Source organism: Lathamus discolor, chromosome 2, assembly GCF_037157495.1.
Source record: "Lathamus discolor isolate bLatDis1 chromosome 2, bLatDis1.hap1, whole genome shotgun sequence".
Taxonomy (NCBI): domain Eukaryota; kingdom Metazoa; phylum Chordata; class Aves; order Psittaciformes; family Psittacidae; genus Lathamus; species Lathamus discolor.
Window position 1 is genome coordinate 1,343,744 of NC_088885.1, and position 23,499 is coordinate 1,367,242.

General features: G+C 46.1%; 1 protein-coding gene across 1 annotated transcript in view; it reads left to right on the plus strand.

Annotated features, from left to right (window-relative positions):
* The first annotated feature begins 22 nt into the window (after positions 1-22).
* EPDR1 (ependymin related 1) overlaps positions 23-23,499 on the plus strand; it is a 29,805-nt gene continuing 6,328 nt past the window's right edge. The window contains exon 1 of the mRNA XM_065665385.1: positions 23-312. Coding sequence (XP_065521457.1) covers positions 47-312 — 266 coding nt within the window. The 5' untranslated portion in view covers positions 23-46. The remainder of the gene's footprint in view (positions 313-23,499) is intronic.

Here is a 23,499-nt window from a genome sequence, read left to right on the forward strand (position 1 = left end):
CTGCGCGCTGTGCGGGGCCGGCCGTGCGCGGAGCGGGGCGCGGAGCATGGCGCGGGCGGCGGCCGGGCGGCGGCTGGCCCCGGCGCTGGGGCTGGGGCTGGGGCTGGTGCTGCTGGGCGGCCTCCTGGTGCGGGGCGGCGCGGCGGCGGGGGCCGGGGCCGAGCCGTGCCAGGCGCCGCGGCAGTGGGAAGGGCGCACCGTGACCTACGAGCACGGCACGGGCCGCAACACGAGGGCCGCCGTCTCCTACGACGGCCCCAACCAGCGGCTGCGCGTCCTGGAGGAGAGGAAGGCGCTCATCCCCTGCAAGAAGTAGGTGTCCGCGGCCGGGCGGGGCGGCCGGCGCCGGAGGCGCCTCCCGGGGGGACTGGGGCGATGCGGAGAGGGGGGGGCTGCGGGAGGGGACGGAGCCCCTCGGAGGGGCCGGCGGGGCGGTTGCTGGGAAGCGGCGGCGGCGGGCAGGAGACCTGGCACCGACGTGATCTACAGCCGTGCCCCGCATGTAGCTGCATCTGTCTGTATATCTGTGTATCTATATCTGATCTGCCCATACGTCTGTCTAATCTGTATCTCCGTATCAGCTATATCCTTATCTATATATATAAACTGTCTCTAACCTATATACATATCTATATATGTGATATATCATATGTAATCTATAGGTCTAATATGTAATAGCTAATCTACATCTGTACCTAATAGCTACCTATATATTTCTCTATATACTATAATGTATAACAATATCTAAATAGATACCTATAATCTATATTTAATATCTAATTTCTAATCTATACCTAATCTTTGTATCTGAAATCAAATCTTTATGTTGGTATCCAACATCTAGATCTATATATCTAACATCTAATATCTATTTCTATATCAAGATATATATATATCGTTATATAATTTGTGTCTCTCACTCTATGTATGCCGAGAGATTTATGATAAGCAGTGTCAGCATTTTACCTTCAGGGATCTTCCTTTCTCCCTATTGCTGGGTTTTTTTTTTCCCCATTCCTTTTGTTTGTTTTAATGGAATGGGAAGTGAGTCCAAAAACACAGCGCAAACTGTGCGGTAACGTGGGTATAATGAGGTCTGATGAAGAGATTACTCTCAAACACAGGAATTATGTCACAGGGGGGTTTCTAGCCCAGGAATTAGCTAATAAGGTTAAGTCACATTTCACAAGTTCTCTGGTCATTCTCAGTTCCTGCAAGTGGCAAGGGATCAGTGCAGGGGGTCAGGATGCAACTGTTCTCCGTGGTACACGCTGCACCGGCTGCCCAGCCCTGGAGAACCTCCCCGTTCTTAAGTTATTCAGTGCTCCTCTGCTAAGACCATAACAAACCCATCAAAAATCACTGTGTCATTGCTGAAAAATAAGTGTAGAAAGAAGCTGACCGAAGCAGGGCCCCTTTTTGCTTCAATCTGCCAAGCTGAGGCCCTAACAGCTTGGGTGGAAGAAATGATCAGCCCAGAGAGGCCTGAGTGAGTGTGAAGTTTCTGGGTGCCAACCATCAGTAGCTCTCAGACCCCATGTCAGGACCTGCCAGTGTGAGGGCAGCCGGTCTGCCCATACCCCCACCTCTCCCATCTAAAAGGTGTTCAAATACGTTCCTTTTTCCCAGGGATGTGCAAACCATGGTGAAGGCCAGCCTGAAAATGCTGTATCATCCCAACTAAATGGTCGCTGCTGTTGAAGAGATCAATATTCGTTTTTGCTGCCGGCATTTTTTCCTCACAACGATCAATTTCTTACCAACATCACATAGTCATCGTTTTCATCTTTCCAAAGCCTTGGTCCTTTCTCTGACAGTCCCCAAACACTCTTAAAACTGTTTGAGATGCTTCGTTTCCAAAGAAAGCTTTCCCTCATTGTGTGCTTTTTTCTTTACTCCTGTTTTCATCTAGGAGCCATATGTTAAGGGCAACATACAGCTGTTAGCTGGTGGTTTGATAACATGCAACATGGAGGCTGACACTGGCTGTGCTCAGACTCCCCTTCTTTTACAAGTCCTAGGTTGACCTTTATGTTTGACAAGCATAAGAGTCTGATGCAAGTCTTTTCTAGCTTCTAAGTTGTCGTGAGCTCATTTCTTCAAGCTTATGTTTATTTTATTTGAAGCCTTTAAGATTGAATAATTATTCTACATTTTCTGGGCCAGATTATGGCTTTTGCCAGGATCTGCTCTTTTGACAGCTTTGATCAGTATTTGCTCTGGATGCAGTTCCGTCTGGGCTGACAGGGCTGTAAGAAGGCAGGTGCACTTGAAGCATCTCTCTGTTGCCTTTTCCTGTATTAGTTTTCTGTTGTAGACAACCTCTGACCTCAGGGATCCCCGCTGATTCCAGGCTGTCCGTGACTTCAGCCATCCAAAACCGGAGGGTGGTTTCATGTGCACAGCTAGTGTCTGCTAAGGGTGTGACCCATCTTCCATTGAAGTCAACGGAAAGACTCCCATTGATTTCCATGTGTGTTGGATCAGGTCTGGAGTTGGGATCACCACTTCACTGTGGACACAGTGAGTCATAAACTGGGGCCTTCCGAAGTCAGAAGCAAAGGGATTTATCCTGTCTGTTGAAACGAACCTCTCCCCCTCTGCGCTTTGACATTGACAAGAAGAGGGTAATCATGCCGAGGCAGTGAGTACAAAAGCAGCAAGAGAAATAGCTCTGTCCTGGTCTCCAAGGAAGTTTCAGCCTAAAATCTCGCAAATGGACCCATTTTGCTCCTACCAGATGTAACTTACATGCAGCAATCGGGGTTGGCCAGCAACCACATTCTTATACAGAATGTTTTCTGGAGTGGGCGTTCATCGGACATAGCTCGAAGTTAGTTGGTGATTAATTAGGGATACAAAGACCTGCCTGTGTAGAATGGCTTGCAGGCTCATAGCCGCAGGACAAACCCCGAAACTTCCAGTTTTCATTGTAGATATATGTAGATATATGTAGATATATGTAGATATATGTAGATATATGTTTCATGTAGATGTATGTAATGTGCAGTGTGGCATTTCCATATGTACATCAAGCCAGTGTTTTAAGTAAACTCATAAAACATAACCATAAGGTGAATCCTCTGCGGGGATGAACACAGAGGGCAGAGACAGTCTCCTCTTTTGGTTTTGTGTAGCCCTCAGCTGATACCAGGAGAAGAGAAAGCAGAGGTTTTTATTGAGTAGATTGGGCAACTTCCCATTTGGAAGAGGTCAGTGCATTAGGGTTATTACATGATATGAAAAGAGAGCACTTGAATCTGTTCCCTAGAGCTCTTGAGGCAGAGCTGCGTCACATTACCTGTTCAGCACAGGACGTAGTTTTAATTTCGGAATGATTTTATATTATTTATTATAATAAATATTTAATTATTTATTATAATATCTTGTTATTTTTATTATTTATTTCTAATCCTTTATTCCTTACTACATGGAGTTACATCCTCTTGTGCTCTCTGTGTATTCATCCTTCCTCGCTCTTGTTCAACCCTCTGTTGGCCTCCGTCTCAGGACATTTCCAACACAGGTAACAGGCATCAGAATGGTTTTGCTGTTGGGGCAGATGTGTCTCATTTGAAGGTAACATCTGCCGGTTCAGACTTGGGTAGGACATCACTGAAATCCTGGCACTACAGAAGGTCTAAACCAGAACTCCCACTGACTGCCTTATAGCCAGAACTCTACGTGTCCTGCACCACCTTTCATTGTCTTGGAAGGACAGAACAAGTGTACTGCCTGGCACTGCTGAAGCCACCCAGCAGGCATTAGCACTCAGTTTTGAAGGAGGAAAAGGGTGAAGTGGGGAGCAGAGCAGAAATCATACACTGGTGTTTGAGAGCTGGGGCGTTACTTATCAGATGCTGTGTTAATAGAGTTTAACTCTTATCTTCCGGTCTGCTTTTCCCAGAGTGATTTTCAGGGGAGGCCCAGGAACAGTTTTCCTATGATAAATGTGATGGTGGGGAGAGCAAAAGTTCTGTGTGGCCAGGAAAGTCAGTAGGAGGAATAAAACTGATTTCTCTCTTCTACGAGTGTGTTTGAACAGCCACCATTTGTACAGCATGCAGTACATTGGGATGCTTGTGGGTATGAGACTGCTGGGGTTGTTGTCGTAACAATCATAACTGCAGAGTGGGAAAAAACAACCTGGAGATATCATATCAGTGCTTATTTAACACTTTTAAACTTAGTTGCAATTGTATTTGCCAAAGGCAGCACAGTCATGGGCAGGATTAACTCCTTCACTTGGCAGCAAAAGCTGCTGGTACAATAGAGGAGCAACAAAGCTGTGTTTATAGGAATATGTCTGGTATTCCAGCAGGCTCTTTGCATGTGTCAAGCCATGTCCTTGACTGAAGAGAAGCAACATCTGGTCAGATGCAGGTACAACAGCGTTCATCTGGAGCAGAAGTGATGACTGTTCAAAGTAAACAGTGTGTGGGCACGCGTGTCTGACTTGCCTCAACTCCTGAGTTGTTTTAGGATGTGCGATTGTAAAGGAAAACCAGCGGTGTCTGACCTATTAAAATCATATCATCCAGCCATTCTGTGGTCATTTTGGTGACTCAGCTGGCAAAGTATTGAGCTGCCCTGAGCGGCTGCAAATTTGTTTCCCAGCCTTGGTTTTGGGAGGGGTTTCTGCAGTTTAAGGTTTAGGGGTTACTGTAGATAGGCAGTGTCCAGTGACCCCGGATGGATAATTTGCTGGAGTGCTGGTTGGTGTGCTTAGAAACCACTGCCAGACACTCAATGGGGTCATTACTATCACATCAGTTATACCTGTTGTGGACTGGATGTTCTTAAAACAGTGGAGGTTCTCATCAAGAAGTTCTGTTTTTCTAACACACAATGTTAAATGGTAGCCACTGGCACCATACGGCTGTTGATGCTCTTGGGTATTGGTTTAAGCCTTTTATCCATCTGAACCCTTTAAAGTTAGGGGAATGCTTCCTCCCTCTTATCGTCTCCTCTTTGTCTGTTTGGACTCTTTGGAATAACATGTGTTTGCATGGAAACTCATGGCTTATTTCATGCTACATTACATGAAGTAGAAACTTAAAGCAAACCCAGGACTGCCCTGAAGATGCGATATGCCTACATTTCTGTAACTCAGACCACAGGATCAGCGTTTTCACAAGATAAATCACTCTCATTTCTATTCAGGGATTTTTGTACTCTTTCATTCCTTGGTAGAGACTTGGAGATGGAGTTGAATAGGGGGAGATTCAAGCTCGTCATTTGTCTGTGCTCGCAGACAGGATGCAGACAGTTGGTGGTGACGTGGCTGAACAGCTAAACCAACACCATGAAAGGAATCTTTATATTTGTGTTCTCAATTTGGACTCCATGCAGCTTGAGGCCTGATGTAATTCAGGTGGCACAAGTGGTCACATCACACCTATTCTCACAGGACTAAATGCCATTTGTCTGAAGGAGTATCTCCTCTGAAGGATAGGTCATAATCTCCTAATTCCATAATCTCCTCATTTAGGGTTGATCTTGCACTGCTGTGAGCTGAGAAAAAGCCTGGTTGTACATTGCTTTCAGGGAAATCTGGGGGATAGAAGCATCCAAAGGATACTTTACCTGTTGGTGCATTAGTCCTGAAGTTGTAATCTGTTTAAGTTAATGATCCAGGTCTCCTTAACCTTAACTGGTTTAAGAGCCAGTAGTTTAAAACAGTTTTAGGTATTCGAGGGAACATTTACTGAAATGCCTCCAGAAATCTGTCCATTTGTGTGGCTAGTAAATGCATCAGAACTCTCTAGAATCTAGAAATCTCCTTCCATCCTCTCTATTTTGGTATGAACAGGTAGCTAAACGACATGATTAGATGTTTCAATGCAGGAAAGGACAGTGGCCTAGCAAATAATACTGGGTTATTCAGATAAAGCACAAATATGCTTCTCCGTCACATAACGTGGAAGAAGGTTAAATTTAAAGAGCTTGGGAAAGCAGAGTGCTTGCCACAGTGCCCGGGATGCGAAGAAGTAAGGGTAGCAATAAGAGGCATGCGAATAGATGTGTAACATTAGAAACTGATGCAGTCTTAGAAATGGACTGGTGACAACTGAGGGATGAACATAGTAGGGTCAGAGTTTTCTGCTCAAGCCAGGATTTGGGCCTCAGATCTGTGCAAAGACTGGAGGAAATAATCTTCTTCCATGCCTATCCCACTAGGTCTGCTTTCTGGAGAAACAGATTTGTGGCCATCAGGCCAGTGACTTCTGGGCTGTGGATCTGTGCAGCTGTAGCAGCGTCAGTCCAACTCCTGACCCTGTTGGCCAGCTTCATCCCTATCTTCAGACCACCTTCAACTTGGCTTTCCCTGCAGATTTGTAAGGAATTGCATGCTCGGTAACTTCCTGCGTTCAATCTCTCAATGGGTTTTTACCTGTTACTCTTCTTAACTCAAAGGGGAAATTATCTTCCCCTCCAAAGTGTTTTCAAGGCATGGTATAGTGCCTGGCATGCCAGGGAGGGGGTGATGTCTGTGTGCAATAGGGCAACCTTGTGCAATATTTTGGCTCTTCTCAAATAAGGACCATTATGCCCAGCATGGCATTGCATAACCTGAAGTTAGCACTGGCCAGCGACACCTCTCCTCATCTCTGCCGAGCAGAGCTGTTCCTTTCAGCTGGTTTTGTTTACTGCCTCGCTTTTATGGCCCTGGGGGAGATGCAGGTATGTGGACAAGAGGTCTTAGATTCCACACGGAAACTGTGTGTCCTCCCGAGGCTCTGGAGTATGGCTTTTTGCCTGTGTCATGGTCGTTCTCTGATACCTGAGAGTCACTAGTCAAGGACAGCATTATCTCCAAGAGTTTGTTCCCATGCCTGGAAGCACAGAAGGACCAACATCTGAGACAGGTCTTGTTTTCAGCAGTGCACTCAGTTCTGGAGTTGGTACCTTTTATCCTTTCACACCCAGGAGTAAATGAGGAGTTTCCAACAGCAGCATAACTGGCCTTGTCCAAAACCTAATTGGTGGCAGTAAGAATCACTTGTTTTCATAGGAACTTGTATAATTCTTTTTGTCTTTTATAAATGTGGATCCTTGACAATCATTTATTTGAGGGTCAGTTTAATCATTCTTTTGAAGGTGACGTGCACACATTTGGCATTATTAAAAGATGCTTCCCTTGTACCACAAAAAAGGAACAAGGTAATATTTGCAATTCTTACTTTTGCTCCTGCAGCCGGTGGGGCTGTTCCCGTATCTTAGCAATGACCATATCTCAGCAATGACCGTATCTTAGCAATGACCATATCTTACAAATGACCATATCTTAGCAATGACCATATCTTAGCAATGACCGTATCGTAGCAATGACCGTATCTTAGCAGTGACTGTGCATTTTGTCAGATTTTGTTTTGGGATTTACATGATATTCATAATTTCTGGCACCAGAACATGAATTTGGCAGGCAGTTCCTTGTACAGTGCTCACACTGTGATCATTGGAGTTTTTCAGTCTTTGGCTACTCAGATTTCATATGTCTGGGAGCTACTTAGTTATTCATCCCATGAAAGGCTACTTTATCCCTTTCATTTGTTGTGGAGTTCACCTTCTTATTCTGGCATCATCAAGACTGTGTTTTGTGGGCTACAGGCAGCCCAGAGGGAACTTCATCCAGCCTTTCCCTGCTGAATAGCTCCTTGTTGGATTAATAATTACCTGGCGCTTGGATCCCCCTGTGTTGCTGCCCCAGTGCCTATGTCAGAGGAGCAGAAGGGTCTGGATGCATAGGTTGGATGGGAATGGTTGAGTGGTGTTGGGACACAAATAAGTTCTTGTCTGACAAAAAACCACCCTGTAAGATTTTGGAAGTTGAATTATCGGACATCATTGATAGATAGAAAATTATTCTAAATGTGGATCTTTGTCTCCATGGTTTTTGTGAATAAAAACCTTCAAAACTTAATAGGAATATGTGTAGAACTGTGTAACTGTCTTATTCAACCCAAATCAACCAAAGAGCCATCTAAAAGCTGCAGGTATGAAAGTGCTTGAGGTTTACGTAATTCTGGAAGAGTAGTGAAAACCTGGACTGCTGCCTTCTTTAGGATCATAGAAGGCTAAACCTGTTTTGCTCTAGCTCCTCCCTAAACTATAAACAAAAGCAATCTCTGCACCGCAGTTGAAATCTTCTTTTAAGATGAAATATCTAAGAAGTGGCTGATCCCTACGTTCATTAAACCCATTTGCCTTCTCACATGGAAGGTAACATTGCATACTTACTGGATAGCTGACTTTCAGCGTGTATTATTTATCCTAAGGACAGTTCATAATGAAATGTGATATTGTGGCTGGTGTCAGCAAAACAATGCAGAAGACCCAAATTACCACACATATTGCAACATCTCGTATTAAGGTTACTTACGATGAGCCTCTTTTCTTTACTCTGTTTGAAAAACACCATTGTAATGATGTCCTGCATATTTACCTTCTGGTCAGCTGAGTAGGTCACAAGTAATTCATTCCACAGACGGCTTCACTGACTCTCATCGACTGAGTTCTTGTGCAGCAATGTGCTCTTCAGAATCTGCTCCTTTATAGCTGTTGCCAAGTATCCTTTCCTATTTATGAGGGTATGTTCAAAACACACTGACAACGGCGTTATTGGAGTGAGCAGTAAAACACAACAAGTTTTATGATGCCTGTAACTAATAACCTGGGTTGTTTATTGGGAACAAACTGTTTTCTAATAGATTTCTTTATTTGCTTAAGAACTGACTTTTTCTTAAGGCCTTCATGGGGTGAGGAGAAAAAAGCCACCCAAAATACCCCTCCAGGATGGTACCACTTGACCAGCAGGATAAAGAGCAAACCCCTCTGTTCTGCTCTGTTCTTGTTCTGAGCTTAGGACCGGTTGCAGCCATGGAGACTATCCCAAGTTTTCCCACCACGGTTTCAGTCTGATGTTGCCCATCTGCTTCTCTGTTGTGTGCTTTCAGACAGCAAAGCTTACCTGCTGTCCTCCGGTCCTGGGAGCGCATGGTGAGGTCGCTGCTTCATCTGGGAATCAGGTATCTCAGGAGACAACAGGGTTCCTAAGAATGCGGTGTTCTTGGCATTTGCCGTTTGTTCTGATGAAGCCCTGAGGTGAGACCTCTGTGATGTTTAGCTGCTGAACAGCGGGGAGTTCCTCCTTAGGTAGGGTGTCTGCATGGAAACCTGCTGTTTGTGTGGATCCCTGTTGTCTCAGAAACTCATGTTTCTGAGGAGGAATGGCCAGGTTTCCCCCAAAGTTTTCCAAGGGCAGTTTTGTGCGTGACAGTGCTAAAGGATTTAAACACTCCTGTGGAGCACAGAGGTGATGCGGTGAACGCAGCAAAGAAAGGTCTCATTTTTCACTCTTTCAGTATCTCCTAACACCATTTGCAACTGTGGGTTTATCATATTCAGATACTTTCCTTGCCAGGAAACTTAGGATTCTGCCTTACTTTTAGGCAGCCAGCACTGGAAAGTTTACTCATGCTATGCAGTAATTCTGAGGACGTTTATTATTTGGGAAGCGGAGCTCCATACAGGATGAGGAATTCTTACTACAATTAGTTCCCAAATTAACGTATCCCTGTTTAATTAGATCCAGATTTGTGGCCTACATCTCCTGTCCAAGAAATAGGTTTCTTTCTTGTTCTCTGTGGTGCCGTCTCAGGACCTGGACGCCTCCTTGTATCACTTTCAATACCTGTGCACAAAAGCACCCATGGATGTGCAGTCAGGCTGGTTTGTTACCCTGCCTGTGCCAGGAGAGAGTGGAAGGGACACATTTAGACAATGTGCTTGATAAAGTGTGGAGGTGTCTCCTGGGCTTTCTTATGTAGGGTGGAAAGAACTGGGGAACATAAAAGGAAGTAAGGGTGTGAGAGTGGAGATGCCCCTTGCATTTTGCTTCTCCCCTTGTTATTGAAGAGTGGAAGCATAAAGGAGCATCCAACTGCCTCAGTAGAGCAAAAAATGAAAGAGTTGCTGTATTTTTTAATGTGTCTCCTGGTCTGCCTGTCTCAAAACCAAATGTAAGCATGTAGATATTGATTCTCAATATATTGGTATGTGTTGTTTGTTTATTGACGCATTTATCTTAGGTTTTGGTTAGTTACATTGCCTGTAAGAGTAGGTGGCTTCATAACACACATACCCTGTAGGCAAGTTAAGTTCATAGGCTCTTAGTGTAAATAGTCTAGTCTTCTGAAGCAGCAAACAGGTGGCCATCAGAGATGGAGGCACAATTGGGTATAATTCAGCTACATTCAGCATACCGAATCTGTCACATTGGTCATGCTCATGTAGTCAAGCCAGGTCAAAGTGATGTGCAGTTTGGCACAGAGGCAGGAGCTGCTGTTTGAGGCACTGAAAGAATGGAAAAAATCACTTACAAAGCCCATATCATGTCTCTGCAGACTATGTATTGTGACTGAGATGCTTATATACTGTGGCAATAGTAACTATAAACATTGTCCAAAGTGTTCAGTGTCATTTGGGTTATTTGTGTTTAGGCATGGAAGTGTTCTTTAGATATCCAGTATTCTCCTCCACAGTGGGCTAATGAATTTCATGCTGTTTGCAGTTGCTGCCCCCATTTAAAATCAGTCTGGTCTTAATAATTGAATATTTGAATGCAGTTTCAGGCTGTAAAAATCCGTAGACCACTCTTTTACTTCTAAAAATGACACTTAAAATATTACAGAAAGAGGGAGAGCATCTCCTCATTGCAGTATGTGTGTGATGTTCGCAAGGAAATTAGTATAGCGTATGAACAAGCATCAAATATAAAGGCAAAACTCTGCTTCAATCACTATCCCGAGCTGTTTATACTGAAGCGATGTGTGTAGAAATTGAGCTTTGTTAGAGCTGATCATTGCAGCCTCCAGCACAGCTACAACGCCCTTGAGATGCACCGGCTGTTACCAGCAGCAGCATGGGGCTTGCTTGGTGCAGAAAGCTTTTCCCATCCTCTGTTCCCCCGGTTCCTTCAGCAGCAAGCCCACTGCTCCTGCTGGGAAGGGCTGCCCTGTGCCACTGGGACTGTCAGGACCGGGACCTGCAGTGGCCCAGCAGCGTGTCTCTGGCCAAAGAGCCTCTTGCCCAAAGCACTAACAAGCAGTTTGCTGGAGGAGGCTGACCATATTGACACAGCGAGCGTGTTACACGACAGCCTTTCCTTGCTGCCCTCTGAAGCCTTAAGGATCTTGGCCAGAGTGAGTTTCCTCTATGATTCTTACTGCTTTTCACCTCCCTCCCTCAGCAATCGCTTTCCTGTTCCCCAGATGAGTCCAGCCACAGGGTTAATGCAGTGCAGAGAACCTGGGAGAGGTAGAACCTGGAGAGAGCAAGTACCCAAAGAGACAGAGCAAGTACCCAAAGAGACAGAGCAAGTACCCAAAGAGACAGAGCAAGTACCCAAAGAGACAGAGCGAGTACCCAAAGAGACAGAGCAAGTACCCGAAGAGATAGAGCAAGTACCCAAAGAGACAGAGCAAGTACCCGAAGAGACAGAGCAGAGCAGAAAACAAACACCTAAATGGAAATGCTGCAAGGATTTCTCATGAGAGAACTGGGTTTTTGAGTCGCTGTGCTCTCAGGGCTGTGGGGGTTTTGTCAAACTCACTGTAGCAAATGGCTGCATAGGAAAAGGCCTTAAAAGGGGTTTTGTGGAATAAAAACCCCCAAGAAAACAAAGAAACAAAGGCTCCTCCAAAAGAGATATTTCAGATAATTAAAGTGTAGTTAAGGGTATAAAGAGATTTATTATTCTGCCTGAAAACAAATTCCAGGACACTATAAAGAAAGAGAACAAGAAATACCAGGGGAGCCACAGTATTCGCGAGTCAGCCTAAGCTTGTGGCAGTGCATGTGGGGAAGGGGGGAGCCCATAAACCGCGTTGCGTTTGCCTTCCGGTGCCCCCCCGGTTGCCCACGTGAGGTACGTTGGTGCGGGGGCTGGAACGTTTTAGGCTGCTTTTTTCTTCTCTTTTTTTTCATTTCATTTTTCCTTCTTCTCTTTCTTCGTTTCTCTCTTTGGCTGCAGGTGCCTGGGCCCGGCCGGACAAGTCTCAAATGAGCTGAAGTGGGCTGAACTTGTCTGGAGTGGGCTAAATGAACTGGCCTTAAGTGGGCTAAACTGGGCTGGACTGGGCTGAGCTGGGCTAATCTGTGCTAAAATGAGCTGGGCTGGGCTGGGCTGAGCCAAATTGGTCTAAACTGGGCTACGCTCTTCTTGGCTGGGCTTAGTTGGGCTGTGCTGGGCTAAATTGGGCTGGACAAGGCTAAACTGTGCTGAAGTGGGCTAAACTGGTCTAAACTATGCTGAAATGGGCTAAACTGGGCTGGAATGGGCTGAAGTAGGCCAAACTGGGCTGAAGTGGGCCAGACTGGTCAAAACTGTGCTGAACTGTGCTAAACTGGGCTGGAGTGGGCTGAAGTAGGCCAAACTGGCCTGAAGTGGGCCAAACTGGTCTAAACTGTGGTGAACTGGGCAGGAGTGTCTGAACTGGGCTGAACTGGCCTCACTGGGCTGGACAGATCTGAGCATGTCTAAATGGGGCTGGACTGGGCTGAATTGGACTAAATTTTGCTGGGCTGGGCTAAACCGGTCTGAATTGTGCTAAACTGGGCCTAATTGGGCTCAACTTGCCTGGGCTGTACTGGAGTGGGCTGAGCTGTAAACTGGGCTGAACTGGGTTAGATTGGGCTGGGCTAAGCTAGACTGGGCTAAACTGGAATGGACTGAGTTGGCCTAAACTGTGCTATGCTGGGCTGGGAAGGGCTAAAATGGGTTGAACTGTAGTGGGCTGGGCTGCGTTGGGCTAAAGTGGGCTGGACTGGTCTGAATTGGGCTTAACTGTGCTAAAGTGCTCTGGACAGACGTGAATTGGGCTGAAGTGGGCTGAACTGGTCTAAACTGTGTGGGCTGGGCTGAAGTGGGCTAAACTGGGCTGGAGAGTGCTAAGGTGTGCTGGACTGGTCTGAATTGGGCTAAACCCTGCTGAAGTGTGCAAAATTGGTCTGGACAGGTCTGAATTGGGCTAAACAGGCCGAAGTGGGCCAACGTGGTCTAAACTGTGCTGTGTTGGGCTAAACTGAGCTGGAGTGGGCTGAAGTGGGCCAAACTGGTCTAAACTGTGCTGAACTGTGCTAAACTGAGCTGGAGTGGGCTGAAGTAGGCCAAACTGGGCTGAAGTAGGCCAAACCGGGCTGAAGTAGGCCAAACTGGGCTGAAGTGGGCCAGACTGGGCTAAACTGTGGTGAACTGGGCAGGAGTGTCTGAATTGGGCTGAACTGGCCTCACTGGGCTGGACAGATCTGAGCATGTCTATATGGGGCTGGACTGGGCTGAATTGGACTAAATTTTGCTGGGCTGGGCTAAACCGGTCTGAATTGTGCTAAACTGGGCCTAATTGGGCTCAACTTGCCTGGGCTGTACTGGAGTGGGCTGAGCTGTAAACTGGGCTGAACTGGGTTAGATAGGGCTGGGCTAAGCTAGACTGGGCTAAACTGGGATGGACTGAGTTGGCCTAAACTGTGCTATGCTGGGCTGGGAAGGGCTAAAATGGGTTGAACTGTAGTGGGCTGGACTGGTCTAAATTGGGCTTAACTGTGCTAAAGTGCTCTGGACAGACGTGAATTGGGCTAAAGTGGGCTGAACTGGTCTAAACTGTGTGGGCTGGCCTGAAGTGGGCTAAACTGGGCTGGAGAGCGCTAAGGTGTGCTGGACTGGTCTGAATTGGGCTAAACCCTGCTGAAGTGTGCGAAATTGGTCTGGACAGGTCTGAATTGGGCTAAACTGACAGAACTGGGCTGGGCTGGGCTAAATTCCTCTGGACATGGCTAAGATGGGCTGAATTGGGTTAAACTGGGCTAAACTGGTCCAAACTGTGCTGTGTTGGGCTATATTGGTTTGAACTGGCTAAACCGGATGTAACTGTGCTAAATCTGCCTTAACTTGGCTGAACTGGGCTAAACTGGTCTGAACTGTGGTAAGCCAGTCTGAACTGGGCTAAACTGGGCTGGAGTGGGCTGAACTGGGTTAAACTTGTCTGAGCTGGGCTAAACTGGTTTGGGGTAGGCTAAACTGGTCAGAACCGGGCTAAACAGTGCTGGGCTAAACTGGATTTTCCCAGATGGCAGGCGAACATTCTCTGACACTCAGATTTGCCGGAACAGAATTCCCTTGCTCAGCAGTTCCAAACCGAGGAGCCCCCCTCATCCAAAGCGTGGCTTCCATCACATCCAACATCCAGGAACGCTGCTGCCGGGGCTCCGGGACTCGCTCGGAGGAGCGCCCGGCGCTGCTGGCGCAGGCTCACAGCCGCCAGGGCACGGGCTGCTCCTGCCGTTGGGGACCGGGACACCGAGCGGCCGCGGGGAGCGGGAGGGACGGGAACGGGGACACGGCCCCGCTGCACGCCGGGACAGCGGCCCCGCCCCGCCGCCGCTGCCGGGCTGCCCCAGACCCCCTCGGTGCCCCGGTTCCTCGGGGCTCCCCCGACCCGGGCCGACCCGGGCCGAGCCGAGCCGAGCCGTGCCGTGCCGAGCCGAGCCGAGCCGTGCCGAGCCGAGCCGTGCCGAGCCGAGCCGAGCCGTGCCGAGCCGAGCCGAGCCGTGCCGTGCCGAGCCGTGCCGAGCCGAGCCGAGCCGTACCACTTCTGCCCTGCCCATGGCAGGGGGGTTGGAACCGGTCCTTTCCAAGCCAAACTGTTCTGTGATTCTATGGTTCTAATGACCAGTAAACACCTGAAGCACCACCTGCAAGAATCAGTGCAGCTTTCACAGGGCTTTGGGTCAGGTTCAGGGGAGTTCCACACCAGATTTACCTGTAATTACAGAGCTGGTGGATGGAGATGGGAAACAGCAGCAGTTACACAAGGATCTGCTGCTGCGCTGTGCAAGGACAGTTGTCTCTTGACAGCCAGGGGAAACATGAGAGATCTGATGGGCAGAAGAGGGGTTTCTGCTGATGAACTTTGCTGGGGAGAGGAATCAGGAGTTTGTTACGCCGTCTTTGAATAGGAAAAAGGCTCTGGTAATGTTGGGCACCCCGATTTTGCAGTGGTTACCCTGACACACTGCCTCGTAGGCGATGCTGAATACTGTCCCTGTGAAGAGGTGCTCTTTCCAAGTACCTTCATGTTGAACACCCAAATTAGGGGGCTGGTCAGTTTGGAAAATCCTGTCCATAAAAGAAGGTGATTAGAAACAGCAACCCCCCCCACCCCCCCCAGTATGCAAATATGAGACTGGTCCCACTTTATATCATTATAGGGTCATTTGTACCTTAAACCCCAGTTATTTTCATACTTGCTATAGGAATGCCATTTTGGCATGTACAAAATTCACATTAATTAAGAAAAGCTGACAGAAACCTCTGGCTCCCTGGCAGTGTGTGCATGACACTGGGCTCTGGCTCAGGAAAACACCCCAAAATTAGGTAGGCATACCTGTTTGCTGAGGACTTTGGTTTGTATTTGTGTCAGATGCTAAATGGTAAAGCTATTTCTGTCATGTTTTAAGCAGCATGGGTAGTCTAAACATGTTCAATAGGTCTAGTGACCTTTTCCTGAGTAATGGAAAACTTTCAGCTGTGCCAGTGCAGTTTATACCGGTATTATTTACAGGTCTTGCCCTCCTTGCCACTGCTTCTTAGGACTGTCTTGAGTGAAAAATAAACATGTCAGGCTTTTAATGCAATTAAAATGGCAATAAATATTGTAAAAAATAGAACTGTATTCTCAGCCTTGCTTGCTTCAGCTGCGATTTCTGTGATGGGCTAACAGATGACCAGGGAAAAGGTTCTGTATCAAATACACCGATGCGCACCCTGAAGCAAGTACTCCATGCTGTGAAGAGAAAGGGTTTGTAATGCATATCCGTTAGCTAATTACGTGTTTGCAGCCAGGCTGATTTTTAGGGTCTACCAGTATCTTGTAATGCATCATGGATATTGCTTAGCGAGGGTTCCTTCCAGCAGTACACATGTGCTTGCTGCAGAAGGTGCCCCACAAAAGGCAGAGGAGTTGTGGGTTGTCCCTGTTGCAGTAACAAAAGCCACGGTAACTCAATAGAGGACAAAAGGTAAAATGCAGTAGTTTTGAGAAGAGCAATTTTAGCAGACAGTTCAACCGTTTAATTATTCCCGTTGCATGCTGAGTATGTGTCATGTGAATCCTATCTCCCCACTCCTGGGTTTGGACAGGGTTTGTCTTTAACTCATTGGTGTGATAGTGTAATTAGGGCTGCCTGTAAAAGGGAACATTGCTGCGGATCCTCAGTGTGCAGGAGGTAGCAGCATCCCTCAACCCCCCAGGGTCCCCATGTGAAGTGAGATGGAGCCTCAGCCCTCAGAGCAGATGCACGGTTGCCACCATTGATTTGAGAGGTCTCAGAAAGTGACCCCAAAGGTTGTTCAGCCCCTTTGGGCAGGCAGCAGTGTCAAGGATCTAAGTCATAGAACTGGTAATGTCCGGACTAATTGATTAAGCTTGTCTGTTACCAGAAGATACGAACAGCCATCAATATTCTCTCATTACCTACGTGTTAAGACTGGGAAGGTCTCCGGGTCACCATGTAACCTGTCCAGCCTGGAGAAGTAAAGCTTCATTTGGGATGTCTCTGACCCCTGGTTTTCTTACCAGTTCTTGTCAAAGCTGGAATGTAAAAGGACACACATACAGATGTGCTCAGGGTATCTCATAAATAACCTTTCCTTGCTTAAGGTGATGCTGTTTTCTTCCAGTGCTACCTTCAAGTAACATGGAGAACAATTGTTATTCCTTTTTAGCTTGGTGTATACTGGACAGATTATAATCAGTCCTACCCCAGTCTTCCTTTTGTAGCCTAAACATGCTCAGTTTCTGCATAGCTCCTGTTTCTTCAGCATGACACTATTCTTGATGTTCTCTGAGCTGTATTCTAACAGTTCCCTTAAGTGTGGCACCCAAACCCAGGACACCATTACTGCTCTGACCTCATCAGGGCTGAGCAGAGCAAACGAAATGACCCAGAACTGTACACTTGACTTTCTGAATCATTACTGTGCCACAGCTCAATGGGTTTGTGTTTAAAGTGCCATTTGCTCTGTAACCATGGGGCAGTTAATACCTGTTATTGGTGATACGTTTTCTCTCACAGGGACATTCTCTTCTTTCCTGTGGTCCTTTTCTTGTGCACATTTTCAGTCATCTCCATCCCTGGCAGTGTTCAAGGCCAGGTTGGATGAAGCCTTGGGTGGGATGGTTTAGTGTGAGGTGTCCCTGCCCATGGCAGGGGGTTGGAACTGGATGATCTTGAGGTCCTTTCCAACCCTAACTATTCTATGATTCTATCTCCACCTGGATTTTAGCGCACCAACACTTTGTGTTTCAATCCAGTGATGAATTGATATACTCAGCAAACGATACTGCTTTTGATACAAAGGTGCTGAAGGAAGAAGAGCCCTGCACAAGGACTTCTGGATGAAACGAAGAAGTTATTTTTACGCTGGAGGGAGAATGAAGTGCAGTGTCAGGACTTTAGGGTGCGTTTGTTTCCAGTGAAGTGAATCTCCATCTTTCACAAAGGTTGTTTAAAAATAAGCTATGCTCGGATCTTTGGATAAAGATGTTAGAAAGTTGAGGGGTACTTAACTTCCAGACTGTGTTGTCTGATTCCCCTGGCTGGCCTGACTTCCACACTCCCTCAAAAACAGACCTGGTGTGTTATATGTTTTACATTGGACAGATATCTGAAAGACCTGAATCACCCCTCTTAAGTAAATCGTTGCAGATGGAAGGTGGAAACCATTACATCTTGGGTCAGTAATGTGGTACAAGTGCACATCCTCACAACTTTTTCCAGGGAATATTCCATTGTGAAAGAAAAGTTTGCTCTGTCACAACAGGGACCTACTTCCCATCTGTTCCAAAGGGCACTCTGTTCCTCAGACTTCTTTGTGATTACTTTTCATGCAGGAATGCATACTGGAAAGCAACTGAATGGCCAAGTGTATGCATAGTGGGATTTACAGTCTTGATAAAGAGCAATATAGGTCTCCTGCATTTCATGTAGTCCCTGTTCAGAGTATCTGAAGATCCTTCTGTTTATACACAGGAGCTAAGATGTGTAAGAGGCTGCAGTGCCAGGTCCTAGCTGAAAAATCGGTGTTTATTTTTCACTATCCTTTTATTCCACAGTAAGTGGAAGAATGGGGTTGTGTGAGTTCAGTTATTTGTGATGAGGGACTTCATTTTGCTATGTCCTTCTGCTGCGTAACATAGGTATTATCATGCTGGGGCAGAGCCAAGATCCAATTTAATATCCTGTCTCTGAGCCAGATTCAGAGAAGGGTGTGAAAACTCCAGATAAATGTGACAATTAGGATCATAGAATCATTGAGGTTGGAAAAGAGCTCACAGAGTGCCTTAATATAATCACATGCTCAGAAGAGAATTACACAGCTCAGTTTTGAGCATCCACTCTTTCAAATGAGTTACTTACATTTTATATATATTTTTATATATATATTGTCTATAGCACAAAGAGGATGAGAAAGAAAATAAGTGATAATGTACCTCTATAATTTCCTTCCTCATTATTTGCCCTTCGTAATGTTTTTGGTGTATATTGAGAGGTAAGTCCTGGCCTTCCTCATACTTCTTAGTCTCCCCTAAGCGCTGCTGTGATTTTCCGGTAACCTTTATTATTATTAACCCACTCAGGGAGCAAGGCCTCACTGTGCTAGACCTTTATTACAAACCCAGAACAGTAAAATAAGCTTTGACTGCAAGTACATTTTGATATCCTGTGGTTCTACTCGTATATACCATATTCCCTAGGAGCTGATTCTGTGATTCCGTTTAATTCATTGGAAAGCATTATGGTATTCTGGCCACATCTGCCATTCCTTAGCACACAGATGCTCTCTATTAAGGACAGTGCATCTTCTAGCCCCTTCCAAAACACGACTCCCTTAAACACAATGCTTTATTGCTTTCCTGAGTTTCAACTTTGATTCGAATGCGTTGTTCTCAGGGTGTGACTTGGTGGGTCAGACTGAGCATTCGGGAGTGGCAGAACAGCCAAAAAGGGGACAGCAAGGGGACAGCAACGGAAACAGTGCTCTTGCAGAAGAGCTGCATTTCCTTTAGTACTTGCCAGAGTAGCTAGTATAACTTCTGGGAATACAGTAAGACGTTGCATATTTTTGTTCATTGAGTTCAATAATGAGAGTCACAAAAATCTGTCACCCTTCAGCTGCTGTAACTTTGACTTTCCAGCTTTCGAGTCCTGTATTTATGGTTTCCTCTCTACGTGAACTGAATAATTAACAGGACTTAAACTGCCTAATTTGGAAGCTGGTAGTGCTGGCAAAGTTCCTCATATACCTTGCTAATTAGATACCTGATACATAAGGCTTGGCCACCTCGAAAATAAAACCAGGCCTTTACAATCTGTGAGTGATTTAAATCAGGCTAAACCCCACTGCTTTTGCACACTATCAGGTTACATTTACAGTCACATGTATTCGCACAGTCCTGTATTTGTACAACATACCATAGGCCGGCACCGCTGCCAAGCGTGTGAGATCGGATATGGTAAATGACTGTTGTCCTTGAGGTCTCCTACACCAGAAGAAAAACACAAGCCCGAAATTACCGAAAACTTCCTGGGAAAGAGGAGCGGAGTTCCCAGAAATCCATTGCGAAGCGAATGCAGCTCAGCTCTGCACTGAGCTTGCCAGAGCTTTCCAAAGGCAGATGAGTGTTCTTGACCTGATGAGTGTTTATCAACTGTCTGCTTGGCAGCTTTGCTCCCTTGGAAGTGTTCGTAACCTGCAGAGCTGAGGAGAGGAGGGGTTGTAGTCATCCTTGCAGTGAAAGTTCCTGTTCTCCCAGGGCATCTTTCTTCAGTAAGGACTGTGTAAAGTGGTATCATTGTGGGGAGCGTTATCTAGAGGGTACAGGATTACTCAAGGATTACACATTTGGATGGACCTCTCTGTGCTCACTAAAACAGATCATTTGTTTGGGGCATTTTTAGTGCAGTTTCTTCTAATCAGAGCTTCTTTCATGGTGTTTGAAAGTGTCTTTTTACCTGGCAAAGGAGTAATGCCACAAAGGCAGATGGATGCTTCAAGCCTTCAGTTAATCTCAAAAGAGAAAGCAAAGTTGGCTTTGGAACAATTGCAGCGACCCCAACTTGATATCTTAAACAGCAAATACTGATACAAATCATATATGAAATTTTGCTTTCATTTTTCAGTTGCTTTATAATGCTTATTTGGTAATAGAAATGCTGGCTAACTCAGGTGGGAGTTTTAAGGATGCAGTAGCTGCAGCTGAGGAAACTGGATCAACAGGTTAAAGCCCTAAATGCATGAAGCCCCATATGGCTTTGCAGGAAAGGAAAGTCTGCTTTACAAGAACCATTGCTCCGTTGTTTTTTGAGGGCAGGAAATGTGGTTTTGTGCTTTGTTAATACAATGCCTCACTCAGATGGTTCCTGATCCCTGATCCGTGCCTCTTCAATGCTGCAGCAATCAAAAAAGGCATTTTAAGGCTCCAGTGCTGTTAAGTTACTCGTCCAAAGCCACAGAGCAAAACGAGGCCGAGCTAGATTTAGCACACAAGGAATTTCTGTTACCCAGTCTCAGCCTCAGACCATCATTTTGCTTCTCTCTAGCAAATGACCGTGCCTGATGTGCTCCAAGACTCATCACGCGGGTCTTGACGTGCCACTGCCAGCACTTCTGCTCCTCTGAGTCACTGTGAAGGCAATTGGACAGCAAGCACCTCCTTCCTTCTAGGTTTGACACTCGGGAGGAAGCCTTTGGAAGCACGGAGGAAACCCTGGAAGTCATGTGGAGTTGATGGGCAGGCTGTGATGCTGCAGGAGTGGCAGCTAGGAAGGACGTCAGCATAGGGCAGGACTCGACGGAGACCGAGTACCTGAAACAGAGCTGGTAGCATGTTCTCGAGTCTAATGACTCTTTATCCTGACAGATATAAAAAGCAATAATTCATTGTTTTGAGTTGCATCAATAGCATGCAGAACAATAATGCCTGCAGGAGACAAGTCATTACATACATTTATTGGTTTCCATCATTTATGAGCGTCCAGGAGTGTGTCTGTATGTTATCTGGGCTGACTCCTTGGAGGCAGAGGCACCTCTCACTGCTTCCCCAAACTGGATGAGGAATCTCAGAGGTAGGATGGTGTTTGGATGCACACCCACTCCTCACAGTATGTCTTTATGCAAGTGCTTTGCCTCATGATCGTGTGGGCATGGTATTCTGCCCTTGCATTCAATTCAATTGGTTTCTTATTCAGAAGAGAGTACCGAATGCAGCGTGTATCCCACCTATCCGACATGATTGCTTCCAGCAGAATCTGCGGAGTTATTTGCGCAGGATATAGTCCAGTGTTAAGAAAACCTTTCAAGCATAGGAGCAAAAAACATGCCTGTGTGTTTATATTCTGGAATTCATCCATTTTCAGGCACAGACAAAGGGAGTATTAAGGACCATGAGAGAGTCCCATTAAGGGTATAGTGTACAAAGGGTGTGAGGCGTAGGACAGAGTAGGATGGAATAAGATAGGAAAGGAAGGGAAATAATCTCAGGCAGATAGGGTAACCTGTCCAGGGAACTTCAAACCTGCTTGCAGGTGCCCAGTGAACAGGTTGAGGCCCTCTTGAAGTTCCAGTTTAAGAAGTGAAATTGTAACGAACCCAATGTTCGAGGTGGGCTCAGGCTGCAGATGTGTTACTTCTGAAAACACAAACTGATTACAAGTCATTTCCTCTCCTGTTTCTTTGCCAAGACCTGTTTGCAGGGCTCTGTGCTTCCCCTCCGGCAGCCGGTGAAACCTCGGGCCCCTAAACCAAATAGAGGCACTATTCTTAGGGCTTGGCTGGTGAAAGGAAAGAGAAAAAGAAAGAAAAGGAAATTATTTTAAAATATTTTGCTTCAAAATTGTCATTTGTACATTCATGCACATTTTGGTATTAATTTTGGCTGGTTCAGACTTCTCTTTCCATTCACCTTTCATAGGCAGCTAAACTCGGATCCTGTCTCATCTTAGGGTTTTGTTGCTACTTCCAGGACACACACAGGAGCAGTTCGCTTCAAAACTCGGATGTGAGGTACACCTGGGTTGAACACTGACAGTGTAAATCATGCTCGTGGCATACCCATGAGCAGAGCCACACTCTGCAGTTCTCATCCTGTGTGTGTGCTGAGCTCAGCCCAGCAGCGCATCAATTCGTATGACTGGTGTCTCATCTACTTGTGTTCAGTCCCTGAACCAAAACCATAGGGGATGGAGCCTCTTGCTCTACAGAATGGGCACAGAGAAGGATGTGAGCCCTCCTTCTGCAAGTATTCAGGCCAACTGTTGAAGTAATGGTGGCTATCCATGTGCTGGCAGTTAAATACACATGCTCATGAGATTGAAGTTTGAACTGCTGTACAAGTTTCACTAGAATAAAGTGACACACTTCCCTCATGCAGTGATAGCAATTCACAGGTTGCAAAATCGAGAACAAAAGGGAAGTATTCTGTGGAATGGTTGATAAAGGATAAGGAAAAAGAAAATGTGAAAAAATACTGTTAAAAAAACTTCTGTGCTAAATAAGTTTTAAGTAAGGATTTAAAACAAAAAAGGAATGGAATGAAGGTTTATTGCCAGTAGTCTGCAGTGCTTCGCTAACCTTGCTTCTTTGTTCTTCCACAAAATGACCGTATTATCACCCAGATATCTTAAACATGTTGACGGACTCATCTGTGAGGCATTCTGCATCCCACTTTTAGGGAAGCTGCTGGGCAGCCAGCTGAATGGGAGTTGAGTCATTACAGCCTGGTTGCAAACACATATATAAGCATATTTTAGCATTCTTGTGAGTGTGGTCTCTGGGCTGAATGGGATAGAAAAGTTAGATGTGTCCTGATGTGGTCATAGGCTTGTGTTTATGTAAGGAACCAGCTTATATATACTGAATTGCTCAGTAGCGTATCACAGCTGTGGAGACATTGCCTTTGATGAGGACAATGGCAGGTGAATTTAGGCTGGTGCAAGTCATCACAAGCAGGAATATTGTAAGATGCAGACATGAGGACAACTTACGCAGGGAAGCTAATACATAATCTTGCAGCTTGCCAGCCCCTCTGTGTGTGTCCCTATGGGGGGAGCTCCTGGTGACTGCCTGCATCATGGAAGGCGGGACAAGCTGCATTCCGTGTTGTGCAAGGTCATGCGTGAGAGGTATGGTTACCTCCCATGGGCCTTCTTGTCCCCTGCTGCAGACTTCCTCACTGCTCCGTTTGGCTAGTGCCGTTTATTCTGCCTGTGTTTCCACACATGCTGCAGAGATGATCCCCTCAAACAGTGGTGGGGGTGTTGCTCAGATGCTTTTAACCGTGCTTTTTAGCCCTTCTCCTAGGGCAGCCTTTAAAAGCTTCTGTGCCAGCGGTGGGTGAAGTGATTCCTGACCTGCGTAGCTCAGCAGTTAGAACTGTAAAT